Consider the following 20,821-nt stretch of genomic DNA (forward strand, 5'->3'; position numbering starts at 1 on the left):
ACCATCTGATCTTCAACAAACCTGACAAAAACAAGAAATGGGGAAAGGATTCCCTATTTAATAAATGATGCCAGAAGAAGTGGCTAGCCATATGCAGAAAACTGAAACTGGACGCTTTTCTTACACTTTATACAAAAATTAACTCAAGATGGATTAAAGACTTAAATGTAAGACCCAAAATAATTAAAACTCTAGAAGAAAATCTAGGCAATATAATTTAGGACATAGTCATGGGCAAAGGTTTCATGATGAAAATGTCAAAAGCAATTGCAACAAAAGCAAAAATTGACAAATGGGATCTAATTGAAGAACACAGAAAAAGAAACTATCATCAGAGTGAACAGATAATCTACAGAATGGGAGAAGATTTTTGCAATCTATCCATCTGACAAAGACATAATATCCAGAATCTACAAGGAACTTAAACAAATTTACAAGCAAAAAAAAAAACCCATTAAAAAGTGCTGTCATCAAAGAACATGAACAGCCACTTCTAAAAGAAAACATACATGTGGTCAAGAAACATATGAAAAAAAGCACATCACTAATCATTAGAGAAATGCAAATCAAAACCACAATGAGATACCATCTCACACCATTCAGAATGGTGATTATTAAAATGTCAAGAAATAACAGATGCTGGTAAGACTGTGAAGCAATAGGAAGGCTTTTACACTATTGGTGGGAATGTAAATTAGTTCACCCATTGTAGAAGATTGCATAGAGATTCCTTAAAGACCTGGAGGCAGAAATACCATTTGACCCAGCAATCCCATTACTGGGTATTTTACACAAAGAAATATAAATATAAATTTCACAATAGCAAAGACATGAAATCAACTCAAATGCCCATCAATGATAGACTGGATAAAGAAAATGTGGTACATATACACCATGGAATACTATGCAGCCATAAAAAGGAATGAAATCATGTCTTTGCAGGGACATGGATGGAGCTGGAAGCCATTATCCTCAGCAAACTAAAACAGGAACAGAAAATCAAACACCACATGTTCTCACTTATAAGTGGGAGCTGAACCATGAGAACACATGGACACAGGGAGGGGAATAACACACACTGGAGCCTGCAGTGGAGGTGGGGCAAGGGAAAGCATCAGGAAGACTAGTTAATGTGTGCTGGGCTTAATACCTAGGTGATGGGTTGATAGGCAACCACTATGGCACACATTTACCTATGTAACAAACCTACAAATCCTGCACATCTATTCTGGAACATAAAATAAAATAAAAGAAAATTGAAAAGAAAATTGCTGACACAGAGAAGGAAGCAACAAACACTGGAGTCTATGTGAGGTGGGAGGGTGGGAAAAAGGAGAGGAGTAGAAAAGATAACTATTGGGTACTCAGCTTAACACCTGGGTGATGAAATAATATGTACAACAAACTCCCAGGACATGTGTTTACCTGTGTAACAAACCTTCACTTGCAGCCCCAAATCTAAAATAAAGGTTAAAAAAAAAATAAAGGTGACAAATTTTTGGGAAGAGGTTGATGAACCTCTCTGAGTGGTCAAAAACTGTAAAGATATTTGTGTCCTCTGTGTATGCTCAGCAAAGGGTGACCTTGGCAGAGAAGGATTTTAATAATCAAGTGGATACGATGACCCACTCTGTTGACACCACTCAGGCTCTTTCCCCAATGGGCTCATGAACACAGTGGCCCTGGTGAGAGAAGGAGGGCTCAACAACATGGACTTCCACTCACCAAGGCTGACCTGGCTACTGCCATTGCTGACTGCCCAATCTGGCAGCAGCAGACCAACACTGAGCCCTCTACATGGCACTATTCCTTGAGGTGATCAGCTAGCTCTCTGTGGCAGGTTGATTACATTGGACCACTTCCATCATGGAACAGGGAGGGTTTGTTCTTACTGGAATACTCTTACTCAGGACATGGATTTGCCTTTCCTACATGTAATGCTTCTGCCAAGACTACCATCCATGGACTTGCAGAACTGCCTTGTCGACGGCCATGGTATTACACATAGCATTGCTTTTGACCAATGAACTCATTCCACGGACAGAAATGCAGCAATGCATTCATGATCATGGCATTCACTGGTCTTACCATGTTCCCCTTGGTCCTGAAGCAACTGGCCTGACAGAACAATAGAATGGATTTTTGAATAGCTACAATGCCAACCAGGTGACAATACTTTGCAGGGCTGGGGAAAAGTTCTCCAGAAGGCTGTATATGCTCTGAATCAGCATCCAGTATATGGTACTGTTTCTCCCATAGGTAGGATTCACAGGTCCAGGAATCAAGGGTGGAAGTAGAAGTGACACCACTCATCATTACCCCTAGCAACCCACTAGCAACATTTTTGCTCTATATTCCCAAGAAATTTTGTACTGCTGGCCAAGAGACCTTAGTTCCAGAGTGAGGTACACTTCCCTTAAGACAGTAGTTTCTCACGAGAGCTAGTGGTTTAAGTGTGTGTCACCTTCCCACCCTTGCTTCTGCTTTCACCATGTGATCTGCCTACTCCTGCTTTGCCTTCTGCCATGAGTAAAAGTTCCCTGAGTCCTCCCATAGAAGCAGATGCCAGAACTATGCTTCCTATACAGCCTGCAGAACCATGAACCAATTAAACCTCTTTTCTTAAACATTACCCAGTCTCAAGTATTCTTTATAGCAATGCAAGAATGGACTAATACATGACCCCTCTAAGAAACAGATACTATGATTAATATCTTTTAATGAACTAAGCCATGCAAGATTAAATAACTCACCCAAGATCCACGTGTGGTTAGTTACAGTGCCAGATTCAAACTTAGGATAAGGCTTCTGAACCCACTTTATAAATAACCATGCTATTGCACTTGCCTGCTCAGACAAACAAGGCACAGCAATGAAGGCTTCAATGGTACTACTACCTTTTCATTCCTCAAAGGTAAAATTTGCCATGTTAATGTTTATCCAAAGAAAATCTTTCACATGTATTGACATTTTGAACAGTTGACACTCTAGTCCCTTACCCACCAATTCTATTTGCAGTTAAGAAAGCCTCTTGAAACTCAAATGCCTGATCACATCTCTGGGATGGAGAAACTTAACCCATCACTCAAATAGACCAGCTGAATCCAACAGAAGGGCAGTGCTAGCAGGACTTTAGTAGCTTTGTCTCAGTTTTGGTTCTGGATTTTCTAATGTGGCTCTAAACCCACCAGCCAATGAGAGTACTTGAGATTTTACTTTAGAACTTAATATCTCAAGCTCTGAACAAACAACAAAACAGGAGATAACAAAAGTCTTGCAATATAGTAGGACAAATAATCATATACCTGCAGTAGATAGAAATTTACCTCCTCCAGAGTGATTATCACTGGTTAAAAATGGCTAAACCTGATACTGGTTTCTCTGCAAGGGAAGCATGTAGAAGTAGGAAGAGGGATGGGGTAGGAATGGGCTCACAGATGCTGCCACTGTTATTGGTAATCTCTTGTTATATTACATTTATTTAAATACATTCTTTCATATGTAGCATATATTCCACAATGTCAAAGAAAAATAGAATCATTGAATATTTGCCATGTGCTAGATAGTATACCTGGCATTGAAAACAATAATTTTTCTAATAAAGCATTGAGGCTGTACAAAGTAACATATTTTTTAAATTCATTGATATTTCTGGCCTCATCAGATCATATTTAAAACAATGCTAATAATGTTCTCACTCATAAGTGGGAGTTGAACAATGAGAACACATGGACACAGGGAGGGGAACATCACACACAGGGGCCTGTTGGGGGGTTGGGAGGTTACGGGGAGGGATAGCATTAGGAGAAATACCTAATGTAGATGAATGGCTCATGGGTGCAGCAAACCACCATGGCACATATTGACCTATGTAACAAATATTCACTTTCTGCACATGTACCCCAGAACTTAAAATATAATTTAAAAAAAGAAGTTGAAAAAAATGCTAATAACGATTGATACCATTGTTTTATCACCTACTCTATGCTAGATACTTTACAATTATTTTTTCATTGTTCCTCATAACATTACAAAACAGTTATGTCAGCTAAAATGAATTTGGTACTAGCATATCCAAAGAGCTGATTCAAAAAGAAAGATATTTACTATCTCCTATTACAAAAAGCCTGGGAAACGTGGTGGGTCCCAGGTTTGTTCAGAAGTTCCACAACATCATCAAGAACCCTTGATGATAAGCCTCTTTCCATTCTGTCTCTACTATCATCAGTATATGTGAACTGGCCTCATAAACATATCCCTCACACTTGCAAAGATAACTACCCAGATCCGGGTAATGCATATAGACGCAACAATGTCTGGCTAAGGAACAGGGATGTGTTCTTCCATCTCTTTTTATCTTGGGGGGGGAAACATTTTTCAGTAGTCTACTCCCCAGAAAACTTCACATCAGGTCCAGTTGCCCAAAATTAAATCACATACCCATGTTCTAGTTTAAAAGAAGCCTGCGAAATAGAATCGCTGTCATTTTCACTATATAGCAGGCTGGGAGTTCTACCAATAAGAAAGAAGGGGATACAGTGAGACGATTATTGATAGGCAATCAAAAGTATCTGCCACTGAACTGTTAGCTCCAATCTACAGATGAGGCTTTGGCTCAAAGTGGTTAAATAAGATGCTGTGCCTTTTAAATGGTGCATTTAGACCTAAAGACTGTGATGTGCCTTATGGAGAAAATACATGCGTGGGATAAGTTTTGTTCTGGCATAAATTACACTGCTGTTGGCCATGGGTTCAAATTTAATGAATCAACAGCATATATTAAATGTCTTTAAATAGAAACACACATAAAACAGTGTCATATATGAATCAGTTGATGAAAATGTGACCAGAGGCTTACAGGAAACTAACCCTGAATTTTCCCTACAAGCAATACTTCACTATTGCCTAATTCAGGGTTGTAATTTTATGGAACATAGCTACTTCTTATTATCAAATAAAAAGAATCAACATAATATATATATAGTCATCCCTCAATATCTGAGGAGAATTGGTTCCAGAACCCCTGTGGATACCAAAAATCCAAGGATACTTAAGTCCTTTATATAAAATGGCATAGGACTTGCATACAAACTATGCAATCCTCCTATATGCTTTAAATCATCTCTAGATTACTTATAATACCCAATACAATGTAAATGCTGTATAAATAGTTGTTATTCTATGTTTCTATTTGTATTGTTTTTATTGTTGTATTGTTTTCTGTTTTTTTCCAAATATTTTTGATCTGCAGTTGGTTGAATCTGTGGATGCAGACCCCTTCAATGTAGAGGGTCAACTGTATCTGTATAGAGTGATGTATCGTTATATTCACCTGCAATGTGAGTCTATTGAATATAGTCCTCTGAGCTGTATTTTCTATTGGCCCACAATCTCCAGAGAAGGGTGGTCAACTGTCCTGAATTGCCCATGATTAAGGAGTTTCCCAGGACAAGACTTGCAGTGCTGAACTGGGAAAATCTTGGGGCAAACAAAGAATTATTCCCCCGATACCAGAGTTTCTCATACCCAAAGAAGCACTGGGGTGGGAGGAGAGCTCAGTACAAACCCTTCAACTCTTGATCTGAAGCTAGTAACTCCTAATTATTAGGAAAGAGACTCTCAAGGAATAAATACACCCCCAGGCAGTTAAGCACCACTGGTCACACTCAGGCTTTTGAAGCCTCCTAAGAAACATCTGGGGTCACTCTGGCAAAGTTCCATTGAGAGAACATTAACAAAATCACATTTGCTTTACATTTCTAATGGCCCTTGCAAGATACCTTTGATGTGTGTAGAGATTTCAAAGAGTTGAACTATGAAGAAAGATAGTCTTTAAATCAAAGAATTTAAAATACAAATGCCCAGGAAATGCAATATTCTCATTCAGGCAACCAAATATATTATTTTCTTTTATGTTTGTAAAGCAATAAAAGACAGAGGAAAGAAAAATGTGGATTATAGGGCAAATCCACATTTCCTACATCAGCAAATTCTCAAATTTTCAGAGATTTAGGACTTTACATAGACCAGTGAGTCTCAACTTTCGCTGCACATTTGAATCATCCAAGGGGTTTAAAAACTCCTATGCCTGAGCTCCACCCATTTCAATAAAATTGAATAGGAATTGGGAAGCAGGAGAGATTTACTTGGCATGAGAATTGTTTTAACAGCTTTTCAGGTGATTCTAACATGCAGCCAGTGCTGAGAACCACTCACAAGAAGAACAGCATTGAGAAAGAGTCTCAGGAAACTTCTGTGTTCGGCAGGGAAGAATGAATGCTATCATCAGTTGGCAACACCTACCACAGGTAGAGTACAGAAAGGAGGGCTGCAGCCTACAAAGCTTCCCTAATGATTTTCATCAGCCCTAGTGATGTGGAAACATTCAAGCTCTGGAATCAGATGAATCTTGATTTAATATTGGCTTTTCCACTTATGACTATACCTGTGCAACTTTAGTGAAGTTACTGTCCCTCCTGACATCAGTATCCTCATCTAGATACTCATTTTGCAAGGTCATTGTGAAGATTAAGTGAAAAAGCATATGTCAAGTACCAGACACACAGTGGATACTTAGTGAATGGAAACTATTATTATTATTATCAGACTCCCACATTTTCATGTTTGGCCATTTTCTGAGTTGTATTCTGTTATTCTGACAGATAACAGAGTAGCTTTATGGAATTTTAGTAGTATTAAAAAACAAAATAACTGATAAAAAGTGAACAATATGGCCAATGCAATTTTGCAAACATATAATCCAGTCCAGGGGTTAACAAATTACTGCCTGTGGGTCAAATTCAGCCACACCCACTCATTTACTTATTGCTTTTAGCTCTTTTCCCACAACAAAAGACATCTGGCCCACTAAGCTGAAAATATTTACTGTCCATTTCTTTAGAGAAAATGTTTATTTGACCCCTGATCCTAGTTCATCAATACTCAGCATGGTCCACGGACACAAAGACCCTTTCAGGGGATCTGTAAGGTCAAAGCTATTTTTACAATAGTACTAAGGCATCATTTACCATTTTTACTATGTTGAGATTTGCATTAATAGAACAAAGCAATGGTGGTAAAACTGCAAGTGCCCAGGCACAAACCAAGACAGTGGCACCAAACTACTTATACTCATATTCTTTCCCACCACACATTTGCAGGACAAGAAAAAAAGCCAGTTTCACCTAAGTCAGTGTTTCTCAGCCTTGGCAATATTGACATTTCGAACCAAACAACTCTAGATTGTGGGGGCTGTCTTGTGCATTGTGCAGTGTTTGGCCTCTACCCACCAGATACCACTAGCCCTCCCTCCCATTCTCCTAGTTATGACAAAAATGTCTCCAGACATTCTCCAAATTCCCTCTGGGGAGGAAAATAATCACTCCTCTCCCTTTCTCTTCCCCACTCCCTCCCACTAGGAACCACTAAATTAGCCTGATGAAGCAATAGAAATTATTAATTTTATTAAATCTCAATCCTGAGTATACATCTTATTAAGTTTCCCTCCCACTAAATGGGAAGGATGCATTGGCTTGGCACTTATGCTGCTAATTGAAATACAGAAATTCAGTGGCTATCTTAAAAAAAAAACAAACAAAAACAAACAAAAAAAAACCCAAAAACTCTTGTGTTATTTGCCTATGTGCCAACCTACCATTTTTTTTGGGGGGGGGGTGCCTTTTATTGCCACATTTTTTCAGTTTTGTGTGTGTGTGTGTGGAACAGTTTTTACTTGAAAGAATAACTAATGAACAATATATGATTCTTCATTTGGGGCTATTTGGTAGACTTATCCAGAAAATGAATGAAGTGAGCTTTTCATTTCAAGCAAAACTACTGATATTAGTATTTGTTGCCAGTGACACAATTTGAGCTTACAAATGAAAACTGAAGTTTTGGAAAATCTATATCTGCCACTGTAAACTTGAAAGTTTCTCAATACTTAAAAGACTTTTCTGATGAGATCAGTGGTGAAAATAGTGAATTTTTCTCCGAGCTGAATGTGTTTTATACTATGTAATGAAATGCATCAACCTTTGGAAGATATGCCTAACTTAGTAAACCAGTGTTTTTCCATGTTACCAGTGCTTAATATTTTAAAGTCATGCATAGGTAAAAGATTTATTCAAAGTGCAAGATAGACTAGTGGATTTTAATGTAATAGGATACAAAGTTAATTAATGTCACATATCGCAACTAATCTTGGAGAAACTACTACTTGTTGAGTTCTGGTATAGTATCCAAGAAGAATATTCACAATTATCAAGGCTATTTTGAAAATAGTCCTCTTTTTTCTACCTTCATATTTTTATGAGGCTAGATTTAACAGATCAAATACAGAAACATATGAGAGTCTAGATGTCATCTATTAAGCAGTTACTAAAGAAATTTGCAAAAATATAGAGGAATACCAGTCTTCTGACTAAATTTTTTGTTTTGGAAAATGTGATTTTTTAATGAAAATATACATTTAAAAAACTGTCTATTTTAACTTCCAATATAGCCAATATCAATAGATATAAACCAGATAACAAAAACTCTGGGATCTTTGATAATTTTTAAGAGTGTAAATGGGTCCTAAAACCAAAAGATTTGAAAATTGCTGATCTATTTTGTATTTACAGAGTATTTATAATATTTCTATAACTAAGTAAAAATAAGAAAGAAGAACAAGTAACTCTGATGATGAATGAGATATAAGAAAAAGGAGTGGAAAAATACGTGTATGGGTCGGTTTAGTTTTTTGATGAGAGGAGCTGGCCATATAGCAAATGAGGGTATAGATTTAGAAACAGGGAGGGCATATGTGGCCTTGAGCAAGTTAGTCTTCTATCTGTGCTTCAGTTTCCTCCTTGTAAAAGTGGCAATGATTGTAGTACTTATGTTATAGCATTATTTGGAGGGTTACGTGAGTAAATACCTAAAGAGAATATAGAATATGCTTGGTGCTTAGAGCAAGTGCCATCTCTGGGTCAGCTATTTTTGTTTAATAATAAACAATGAATTTATGTCAGCAGGGATAAGGTCAGACCCACAATTAAGTCTTACAGGTGCTTACCCTGTCCCCTCAATGGGAAGACTGAAAGCAGGAAAATCCAGTCACTAGCCCCCAGAGACAAAATACGATGAAGCTGAGAAAGAAATCAGAATCTCCTAATCCCCTTCCTGCCCTAATATCACACTTTCTAATCCAAAATCACATCTGTTACCCCTGTGAGGTACATGGATGTGCTCCAAGGTTTCAGGACAAATGATGTGAGGTTGGCTTGGTTTCATACGTTACTTCCAGAGCAGTTATAATTTTTCTTGTTTCTGTACTGTGATTAATTTTCCCTTCAGCTCAGTTTGGCTGCCAGAAAATCATTCAGAATTATGTTGATTTCAGCAAATACCCACACAATGACCTTCACCTTTTAAAAGACATATGCTTTAAAGAAGGGGACTTGCAAATTTTTGTAGTGAGAAGGATTCTTAATGAAATCCTGGGGACATGTATTGCATAAGCAAATGGAATGTTTGTGAAATGGCTTTTAAAAATACGAATGAAAAATCTACTTCTGAAAGTAAGGAAGTTACCTAAAATTTTAAATCACATCTTAGTAGGACAAACAATATATAAAATTCAGTTCCTGTATCTTCCTACCACCCTATATCAAGCAGGATAAATTTTATGGTAATTGTTTTCTAATGTTACTGAGAATGCTGAGTTTAGAGTCTAAAACCTTGCCAAATTCAAATGTCACCTTCTCTCTCAGATGTGACCTAAATACACTATTTGCCATTGGCTCCCCCTTCTGTTTCATTTTCCTTTGAGGCACATTTCTCCATCTAACACACTATATATTTTACATAGGTATTTTGTTTAATGTCTGTCTGCCTCATTATTGTGGCAGGCATTTTTATGCTTTTTCTTTTTTTTTTTTAATTGCATTTTAGGTTTTGGGGTACATGTGAAGAACATGCAAGATTGTTGCATAGGTACACACGTGGCAGTGTGATTTGCTGCCTTCCTCCCCTTCACCTATATCTGGCATTTCTCCCCATGCTATCTCTCCCCACCTCCCCACCCCTCCATCCCTCCCCCATTTCCCCCCAACAGACCCCAGTGTGTAGTGCTCCCCTCCCTGTGTCCATGTGTTCTCATTTTTTGTGCTTTTTCTTCAGTGATATGTTCCTAACTTCTAGAACAGAGCTTGACATATGGTAGGGACCCCCTACATCCAGCTTTTACCTTTAAATCGGGAATGGAAAATGTCCCTTGATGTGTTGCATATCATGAATTCACACATGGAGCCTTTGAATTAATAAATGAGTCAATGTTGCAAAAAACTGTTGGATCCAAGAGTATTCCTGGCAATTGTATGAGCCAAAATATGAAACAGGGGCTCCAGGAACTTATTCCAGGAGTCTTTATTTTTCACTTATCTAACATTATTTTTTGATGAATAGATGTCTTTAGCTTCAACTAGTTGTCTAGCTCATGAAAGCACAAGCCTCTGTCTCACATACCCATACAGGGCGCTGTGCCCTAGTGGGGCTTAAAAAATAAATAAAGGATTTATGGCAGAACTACCCCATTTCCCCCAAGAGATGTGTTCCAGTGCAATTGTACATGGAATATTTGAAAATCAAGTACGAAAAATGAGGGAACTTCACTACTTAAATTTGTTCTGTATTAAATATTTCTTGTAAAGCACAGAATTCCTTTGTAACAACATACTTTATTTATAAGGTCATATTTTGACATATAAGGTTTTTTAAAATCAGTAAACAGAGACACACACACTGGGTGTGGAATCCACAGGCTCAAGTTTGTGCCTGGTTGATGATTGATAAATGAAAAATAGCTCCTTTAGAAGACTTGACTGGCACATGTAATCATTAGGAAATTATAAATAACAGGTCTGGGGATTGTGTGTTTCTTAAAAGCAAGGACATCCTTTCATTCACCTTTGTTATCTATAGTCTAGTAAAAGCATATTATAGCCATGCCATACCTCTTTGCTGATTAAATAAAAGCATGAGTAAGCAAATAATCAAATGCAATTAAGTACTAAAAAGATTTTTGGTTGGACACAGTGGTTCATGCCTATAATCCTAGCACTTTGAGAGGCCAAGGCAGGAGAATTACTTGAGCCAAGGAATTCAATATCAGACTGGGCAACACGGTGAGACCCTGTCTCTACAAAAAAATTTTAAAAAAGGAGCCGAGTGTCATGGCACACGCCTGTGGTGCACCTACACAGAGGACTGAGGCAGCAGGATTCCCTGAGCCCAGGAGGTCAAGGCTGCCATGGGCCGTGATCACACCTCTGCACTCCTGCCTGGTCAACAGAGTGCGACTATCTCAAAAGATACTAAAAGAAAAAAGAAATTTAAGATTTTTGAAGAGTCTATAATGCAGTAAAAATTTACACAGAAAGAGTCACCAAAAACAGCCGCATGGAAGAGTTACATCTTGAAGTAAATTAAGGCTTCAAATGCTAGAACAAAGGGTAAATAAGAATTCCTAACTAGGAGAGTAATCTAGATCCGGGCACCAATCGGTTAGAAGGATTGTGAGCAGCAACCTTCAATATATATTTATATTTATATGTATGTTCCAGTACACTAACAAGTAACAATTTTAGACATACACAAAAATAAGATTTTAAAAGAGAAGTTAGAGATGAAATAAGCCATATTTTAAATTGTTATTTATTCATAGTATACTATTATTATTTCTACTAGGCACAAATCTACATTTCAAATAACCTTTTCAATCATTTTGAATTTTTTGGCTAACTTCCAGTTATGTCAGATTAAATCACATTGCCTCAAAATATAGCTAATGAGGAGTTTTAATAGATATAAGAGATGTGTCAGCTTTTCTTATTTGCTCATGCCTACATTATTCACATTGTTCTTAATCTTCTGTTCTTTGAAGGAACTTGAATGACTTGTGAAAGTTAGTTGGTTACAGCTAGACAATATAATCTACTCAATCAGCCAAGCATATAAAAACCGTAATACACTGAAAGATGCTTAAAGTTAACAAGTCATTGAGAAAACCTGCAGCAAGGAAGTCAGCCTTGCACACTAGTGGAATATGCAGCCATCACCCGACAGACAGATGGGTTGTATGTGCCAGGGTCAAGGCTCACTCTGAGACCATGGACCATACCTGCCCCATGCAGGTGGAGTTAGCAGTTCACATAGTTGTGAAAAGTGCATGTGTGGGGTTCAATCATTTATGATGATTGAGAGGTTTTGACCTGGAAAGATAGGTTAATGAGAATGTTTGCTTATTAGTCTGTCCTGGAAATCAGGAATAAATTAAAAACCTCAAAGAAGCAGATTCAGAGGAACTATGAATGAAACTGATTATTCAACTTGAGCTAGCTTCCTTAGTCAACTCCCTATAGAATTACCATCTGCTGCTCATGGGACTCTGTCTTTTTCTTTTTGCTTTCTTTTTTTTTTTTTTTTTTTTTTTTTTCTGAGACCAAGTCTCCCCCTGTCACCCAGGCTGGAGTGCAGAGGCACAATCTTGGCGCACGGCACCCTCCGTTTCCTGGGTTCAAGAGATTCCCATGCCTCAGCCTCCCAAGTAGCTGGGATTATAGGTGTGTGCCACTATGCCAAGCTAATTTTTTTTTAATTTTTAGTTGAAATGGGTTTTCACCATGTTTCCCAGGCTGGTTGCAAACTCCTGTTCTCAACCGGGAGTTCCAAGCCATTCACCCGCCTCAGCCTGCCAAAGTGCTGGGATTACAGGTATGACCTGCCATGGCTGACTGATTTTCTTTTAATATATAAACCTATTTTCTTCATTGTTCTTCACAGGAGAGAGCCAGGAGCTGCCTGACATACCTGGTGAGTCAGTTGGCCAACATGGAGCATTCATTTCACCATATTCTCCTGCTGGAGATTAAAAGTATCACCGACACCTTCTCCTCAATCTTGGGCCCTCAGAGCAGAGACATCTTCCGGATGAGCAACAGCTTCACCGCCATTGCTAAACTCCTTACCCGACAACTGGAAAATGCCAAAGCTGGAAGTAGCAGGTGAGCAAGAGCTTCTGTGTACCTCAGGGAGCTGCTGTGCACCTGTGGAGGTGGAATGCAGACAGCTAAGCCTTTCTAACTTCCAAAAGAAGCTAAAACCTGTATTTCAACAGAGAGTAATATCTGTATAAATCACGGCACTTGCTAGAATCTTTCTTCTAAATATGTGAAAACCAGAATGTAACAAAACAATAGATTTAAAAGGTTCACAATATATGGTAAAGGAATAAGAATGTAGTAAAAATAATATTTTATAGCACCCATTTATTTACTCAACAAGCATTTAACAATTTAAGTTGTCATACTGAATGATTTAACATAGCTTACTATCTACCAGGAAGCTAGACATACAGAGAGAGATAATAACATGTCCCTTGCATTCAAGAAGCTCACTGACTAGTATAAGAGATAAATATTTAAATGCATAATGGGAGAATGGCTAAAACGTTATGCTTATCAAGACAGGCTCAAGGGGCATGGAGAATACAGTGATGCAGTATCTACTTCTGCATCAAAGGGAGAGAGGTAGGAAGCTGATATTAGAAGTTTTCCTGAAGAGGTAATATTTTGAACCAAGTAGTGAAAGATAACCAGATTGCACCAGGGTGTCTTTTGGGCAGCATTTTGAAAAAGCACTTTCTGGAAGCAGAAGTCATTTTATATGACTAGGTTTATGTTACAAGGAAAATAACATTAGGCGATGCTGATGAAGTGGTGGGCAGGGACCAGAGGATGGTGGGCTCAACAGAGTGGACTAAGGAGTTCAATTTTTCCCTTAAGCAGTGAGGAGTGATTGTGGAGCTTCATACACAGCAGGGGATGTCTGCACTGGGGCTGGGGTGAGCTTCCTGAAATCTGGACTGATTATACCCTGCCGTGTACAAAGGCAGGGTATAATGGCAGATGAGCCAGATCAAATGAAGGAAGAGCAGAAGTGTGCATAGGTGTTGGCCATGAGGATATTACTGATGACTAAGGTGAGGAAGCTGCCATTGGTGTGGCTGGCAGAAAACAGAATGATGGGGGTTACAGAGAGAGTGGACACAATGCACAAACTGGCCTTTTCAAGAAGCTTGTCTTTGGAAAAAAATATACAAGGCCATGCAGGGTTGAGGGAAGGGTTTTATTTTGCTATGTTTTGAATAGAGAGAAACTGAAAAAGCTTTATGACCTTTAGAAGTTACAAAAGCCTTTTAAGTATGTAATTTCATTTGATCCTCATGACCATTCTACATGGCAGATGTCACTTACTCCTACTTTACAGAAGAAGAAACAGAGGCTGAGATACTGGTTAAATATCTTCCCAATGTAACACAATGACAAAGTGAAAGAGGAGGGACTCGACCCCATCATAGACAATGGAAGATACTCAGTTATGGAGGAAGGTGGGCCCCATTTGCGACTATTGCCAAATTCTGTGGGTTTTTTGGAATAACAAATGATGCACGCCATTTTAATGTGAGACAAGAATTCCACAAGGAGCCATCCATAAAGAAGTGAGCATTCAGTCATTTGGGTCCACTTTATGTTCAGCATGGTGTAGAGCCTGGAGGTCCTAAGAGATATAAGATACTATCCTTACCCTTAAGAGTCACAGTCAGAGGATGTGATGTGCCAGAAGTGCATACAATGGGCTATGGAGAAAAAGGGATGCACTGACCAGCAGCCAGTGAGTCGAATATTTCCCAGAGAAGGTAAAATTTAAGTTTATTTACTACTTATTATCTTCTATGTGCCAGGCATTTCTCTAGACACTAGGTCAATTTGCACAGAATGAATGAAAATTCCCTAGGTAAGAGTAGAAAGGACACCACAAATGGAAAAAAAAATAGCACATACAACAATACATATAGTATGTGCTCAGACTAAGGAAAGATAATTTGTTCAGTAGCGTAGGAGAGTAAGTTGAAAAGTTAGGTTAGAGGCAGATTATCAGAGGCCTTACATGCTGTGTTAGAAGCAAGAGTTTGTTCTGTAAGCAACAAAGAGGCTTAGAAAGACTTTAATGTAGAGAATGACCACAGCTCTTAGCACAGGAATTAACAGATAGTAAGCACTCAAATGCTTTCACCAAATGAATAGGTAAATCAGGAGTAAGTAATATCATGAAGCACTGAATTAATTTGGCTGGAGAAGCCAGCTGGCAAAAGACAAAGTGAGAGGTATAGACAAAATGATGAGAGCCTAAGAAGTCAAGGCAGGTCATTATAGTAGAGAACACAAAATTATGAGGAACTGATCACCTATAGGAGGTGGAGTAAGAAGAAGAGGGGAGTGGATGAACACCCATAGATATCTAGCTTGAGTGACTGCATAGAAATGGGGATGATGCTGATAACCAAGAAAGGAGGTCACAGGAGGGGAGCCAACTGGGAGGGACTCTCAGCCCCTACACACAGAGAATATAATCTGACCAACAGTGTCACCAGAGTCAATAACTATTCACAGAAGTAGAGTCATCATAAATATTCTTTTCTTTCAACACAATGGGTTTGATTGAGCATATAAAAATGTGTTGTCACCTGGTTTGATACATAGATGCCTATCACAAGAGTTTCTCAACCCTGGCATTATTGATATTTGGGCTAGATAATTTTCAGTTGTGAGGCTGCCATGTGCATTATAGAATATTTACCAGCAATGCAGGCCTCTACCCACTAGATGATAGCAACAGTACCCTCTCTCAGTTGCAACAACCAAAAATGCCTCCAGGTTTTGCTAAATGTCCCTAAGGAAACAAAAACCTCCCCCACTTGAAAATCACTACTATATACATATACCATTCAAAAATAGCATTTTCATAGACCCATGAATTAACTAACCTAAATGACCTAAACACATGGCGGCATCCAGGAGAGTCAAGGCCAGCATCATGAAAAAGATTTGCCATTTATATGCAGCCACAAAGTTGCTGTTGGCCAATTTTAATGATGCAGTTTCAGAAATTTGGTTTACAGTCTCTGCAGCTGGTATTTGAGGGAGCCATTCTATTCTGTATGCACAGCTGAACTGTGTGTGTCTTCTCCCAGCCATGGCTGACATGTGCTATGAGTGAAAGTTTGAGCCCATATCCTGGCCAGTGCTCACCTATTCTCTATTTTCCTATGGACACAAGGTTTCAAGAGGCCAGTTGACATTTCTGAGATTATATATGTGAAAAGGTTTATACAAAGAGAAAGGAAATGTTATACAAAGGTGTTACGTTAGGCATCTTAACAGGAAAATCCATTTTTAATAAGTAGGCCTGTATTAGTCCATTTTCATACTGCTATAAAGAACTGCCTGAGACTGGGTAATTTATTTAAAAAAAAGAAAAAAAAAGAGGTTTAGTTAACTCACAGTTTGGCATGGCTGCAAGACCTGAGGAAGCTTACAATCATGGAAGAAAGCAAAGGGGAAGCAAGACACCTTCACAAGGCAGCCAGAAGAAGTGCCAAGTGAAGCAGGAAGAGCCCCTTATAAAGCCATCAGATCTCATGAGAACTCACTTGCTCTCACAAGAACAGCATGGGGGAAACTGCCCTCATGATTCATTTATTTCTACCTGGTCTCTCCCTTGACATGTGGGGATTATGGGGATTATAATTTAACATGATATTTGGATGGAGACACAAAGTCTAATCATATCAATGTCCAATTCAATTAGCAATAAAAAATTTCCCCATGAAAAAAGAATTTAGGAGATATGTAGATAAAAAGGAAAAATAAGGTTCCACTATGAAAATATGAGTCTGCATGTATGAGAATGCATTTAAAATATCTTTTATTTACTATTTTTCTGAGGTGAGAGGGCAGGAGATTACGAAACAGCAAAATTAAATGTAATGCAATGAAAACGTCACAACTCACCTCATACCACTACTGCCACCATCACCCACCTCAGCTTCTCTCAATTGAAAATACTTCTCTCAGTTCAACCCTCACTGTCAATCCTTTTCCAGTTGATTGCAATTATTCAGTGGGAATCTCTAAACCCTAGTGTGGACAGCCAGCGTTTTGTCTGAATGGCTTATACTCTCTGGGATGGCTGCTAAGGCTTCTCTCCCAACATCTTTTCTTTGAATAGCCTTCACTGTGACCATTTAGCTTCAGTCATTTTAATCTCTGCTCCCAAAGCAGAAAGGTCTACACTTTTGTCCAAAGCACACAGCAAAGTCTGATCCTTACAACTAAAAGGGAAATGAATAAGTAAAGCAAGCTTGAAAGGAAATTAAAGTTGATAAAATTCAAAACAGATGTCATCAAATTTAGAAATCTGACACATAGCCCAGCAGGCCAGATTTTAGACTTCAGGCCAAAACTACAAGATTATCAAAAGAAAAACAATTAGCATCCTAGAGAGAATGAAAAACTGAAGCACACAAGAGCCTTTCTTGTGCCAAATGACTGAATAAATTGGGTAAGTTTTGTTGGAAGCATCAGGTGAGCCCACTTGCACTTTTCCTGCTCCTGTTTTAGAAAGAATGTCTATAACTAAATAATAAACCAACAGAGAATAAATAACAGGACAGTCAAACAAAGCATCTATATTTTTGAAATTAATTCTGCAGAAGCAAAAGGGTACAAGAGCTACTACAAATTGAAAAGGAGAATGTGTCAGGTTGGAGAAGAGACCTATACGTTTCAACACCATGAAAGCCCTATCTAGCCCCAAACATCAAGCTGTTTGTCTGCCAGAGCCCAGTTGAAGCTGTGGAGGGAGATGGTGAGCTCCAGGCACCTCTGTAACTGGCTGAGCAGAGCAGTGGTGTGATCATTACTCAGAACATGCTTTTGCCAAATCTATTTGGCGCCAGGGAGGCTGCTATAATCAGGCGCCATCAGAATAGGGGCAATTTGTCACAGGTGGTCTTAGTAAGAGGTTAGGCTCAAGCCTCAGTTGGGGATGGAAACTTTGAGGGATGGAAATTGTGGAAAGAAAGCAGCAGTGGGAGATAAATAGGAGAAATGAAAAAAAGATAGTGAGAGAGGATGATGATGGCAAAAAGCAGAAGTGGAGACCTGAGGAAACAGGAGAAAGGGTCTTGACACAGGCCTGGGGTGGAGGAGAGAGGAGAAAGGTTACAGTTCCCTCAGATCCAGCCTGCAAACTTCAGCTAAAGCCATGAAAGTTATGGGAGAAAAAAGAAGTTGTTTGTGTAAGAAAAGTTTAAGACAAAGTGTGTGATTAAAGGTTCCCCAACCCTTTGGTTTAGTTATATGAATGTTGTGTTTTTTTTATTATTTTGGAGGTGATGGTGGTAGTGATTATGAGATTTTATGTTTGCTCTTTGCTTTAAGAATCAGGCCTGAAAACAGAAAGGGATAATAAAAGCTAAATTATAGTCAAAACTGACTGAATAGGTGTGAATCTGACTTTGATATAAGTGAAAAGAGATGACAGAAACAAGGGAAGGAAATAAAACAATAACATCTGGGAGAATGAAGGGAAAATAGGATAAGTCAACCATATTCACAGAAAAATGACTTCAGGTAATCTGTCTTCCTTGGAGTGGCTCCAAGGAAGAATTCCGTTTGTATCCCACATTGCAGGCAATGAATATCAAAGAAATGGATTACAGCAAAGAGACACATTTGATGTATTGTGTGGCCCTAATGTATACTCAAGCAACATAGCCTGTAAAGAACCTTTTCAACTATGAGGCCCTTTGCAACCTGTCATTCCAGAGTTCCCATCTTGATATCCTGGGAGTCACATCAGAACCTAACTGTACGAAATAACAATAATGCACATACTTAGACATCATTTCCCCAAGACATTGCCCAGGAGCTTAAGAGTAACTGCTCTTCACTGAGTCCACAACACAAATTGCAGAGAACAGGGGGCCAAGTTCTCTGCAACTCTGCAAAAATATTCTGCTTATGTAGGACTGATCAAGCTTTAAACCTAGCTCTTATCACATGGTAGATTCTGTGCTAGGGACTTTCAGCTCTGATATATTGTTTAATCCTCACAACAAAAAGTCTTCTCATATGCATCAGGATAATAGAGACTTCATATTAGAGCATAATGGAATAAACCTTGCAGATGGGCAAGAACAAAGTAAAATTCTTGCTATGAGTCCATGGTAATTCCTGGAGAGTCAATAATACAAATGGCCAGACATCAGTTCATTAAGTTTCTTTTAATTTCTTCTTTTAATCTGGTCCAATGAATCTCAAATTTCAGTGTGGATGACAGTTACAGTGTTCATAGTAGTTCATGGATAATTTAAAAGAATTTTAAAGGAAGGTCAAGGGTAACTTTTGCCTATTCCTCCCCAAAGTGGTACACCACTAGTCTTTACCATCACCTTCTAAGAGGCCCTCTTTGTGCCTCTCTTCCCATTGAAGGCTGACATTCAGAACCAAGACTCCAGTTTGGTACTACCTCCTCATGAGGCCTTTTCCACCCACCATCACACATAATGATCTGTACTTTCTTCTGAGCTCCCACAGCTCATACAACCTCTCCATCTCCCAGCACATGCCATCCTGCCCTGAAGTGTTGGGTGTCTTTCTCTGTCCCTCTACTCTTCAACAAACTTGAAGAGCAAATATTCAGAGCCTATGCCCTATGGAACGAAAAACAAGGTCTTATAAGTGCTTATAAGAACTTCCACATTTTTAGCCAAGAAGTGTTTGTACAAAGAGAAATTGATTCTTTGAAAGCAACTGTTGGTTCAGGGAAGGTACACAAGTCAGTTCAGAACCATAATTAGAAACATGTGATATGCTGGCCAGCGTTGCCCTCTGCTTAGGAAAAGCTGACTGTAATTTGGCCCCACCAAGGTAAATTTTAAGAATGAAACAAGTGGGCCGGGCGCGGTGGCTCACGCCTGTAATCCCAGTACTTTGGGAGGCCGAGGCAGGTGGATCACGAGGTCAAGAGATCGAGACCATCCTGGTCAACATGGTGAAACCCCGTCTCTACTAAGAATACAAAAAGTCAGCTGGGCATGGTGGCGCATGCCTGTAATCCCAGCTACTCGGGAGGCTGAGGCAGGAGAATTGCCTGAACCCAGGACGCGGAGGTTGCGGTGAGCCGAGATTGCGCCATTGCACTCCAGCCTGGGTAACAAGAATGATCCGTCTCAAAAAAAAAAAAAAAGAATGAAACAAGTGTTTTGATAAGAAACGAGTTTCTCTTTTTGCGGGGGGTAGGGGGGGTTATATTATTTTATTTTTGAATTTTAGGTATTGGGGTACATGTGAAGAACATGCAGGATTGTTGCATAGATACACACATGGCACTGTGATGTGCTGCCTTCCTCCCCATCACCTATATCTGGTATTTCTCCCCATGCTATCTCTCCCCAACTCCCCACCCCCCACTGTCCCTCCCCTATTTCCCCCCTACAGACCCCAGTGTGTGATGCTCCCCTCCCTGTGTTCATGTGTTCTCATTGTTCAACACCCACCTATGACTGAGAACATGAGGTGTTTGATTTTCTGTTCTTGTGTCAGTCGAGTATCTCTTTTCAATCTAGAGTGGTCTATGGTGATCACTTGTATAAAAAGAAAATCATCATAGCCATTTGTGGCAGTAGCTGTAGCTGTTGTTCCTCCTCAGTGCATGGAAAAGGAAAGAAAGGCTTTGGTTTTGGGCCCCTCTTCTTACTGAAGAGGTTAAGTCTGACATGTGGAACCATTTATGTTTCATCTGTTATTCATTTACTCCACCAGTTGTCCTCCCTTAATGCAGCATTTAGGGTGATGTGAAGGTCTTTAAAGGTATTTCAGGAATTTGTCTATCAGCAAGAGATGTACGTAGGAGACACTGTTGTCAGCTTTGG

General features: G+C 39.0%; 1 protein-coding gene across 5 annotated transcripts in view; it reads left to right on the forward strand.

Moving 5' to 3' along the window:
• VEPH1 (ventricular zone expressed PH domain containing 1) overlaps positions 1–20,821 on the forward strand; it is a 227,372-nt gene that overhangs the window by 95,069 nt on the left and 111,482 nt on the right. For all 5 annotated transcript variants that reach the window (XM_032262452.1, XM_032262461.1, XM_032262468.1 and 2 more), the window contains one exon: positions 12,826–13,046. In XM_032262452.1, the coding sequence (XP_032118343.1) occupies positions 12,826–13,046 (221 nt within the window). The remainder of the gene's footprint in view (positions 1–12,825; positions 13,047–20,821) is intronic.

This window comes from Sapajus apella, unplaced genomic scaffold (genome assembly GCF_009761245.1).
Source record: "Sapajus apella isolate SASKATOON/1434 unplaced genomic scaffold, GSC_monkey_1.0 scaffold4, whole genome shotgun sequence".
Classification (NCBI taxonomy): Eukaryota; Metazoa; Chordata; class Mammalia; order Primates; family Cebidae; genus Sapajus; species Sapajus apella.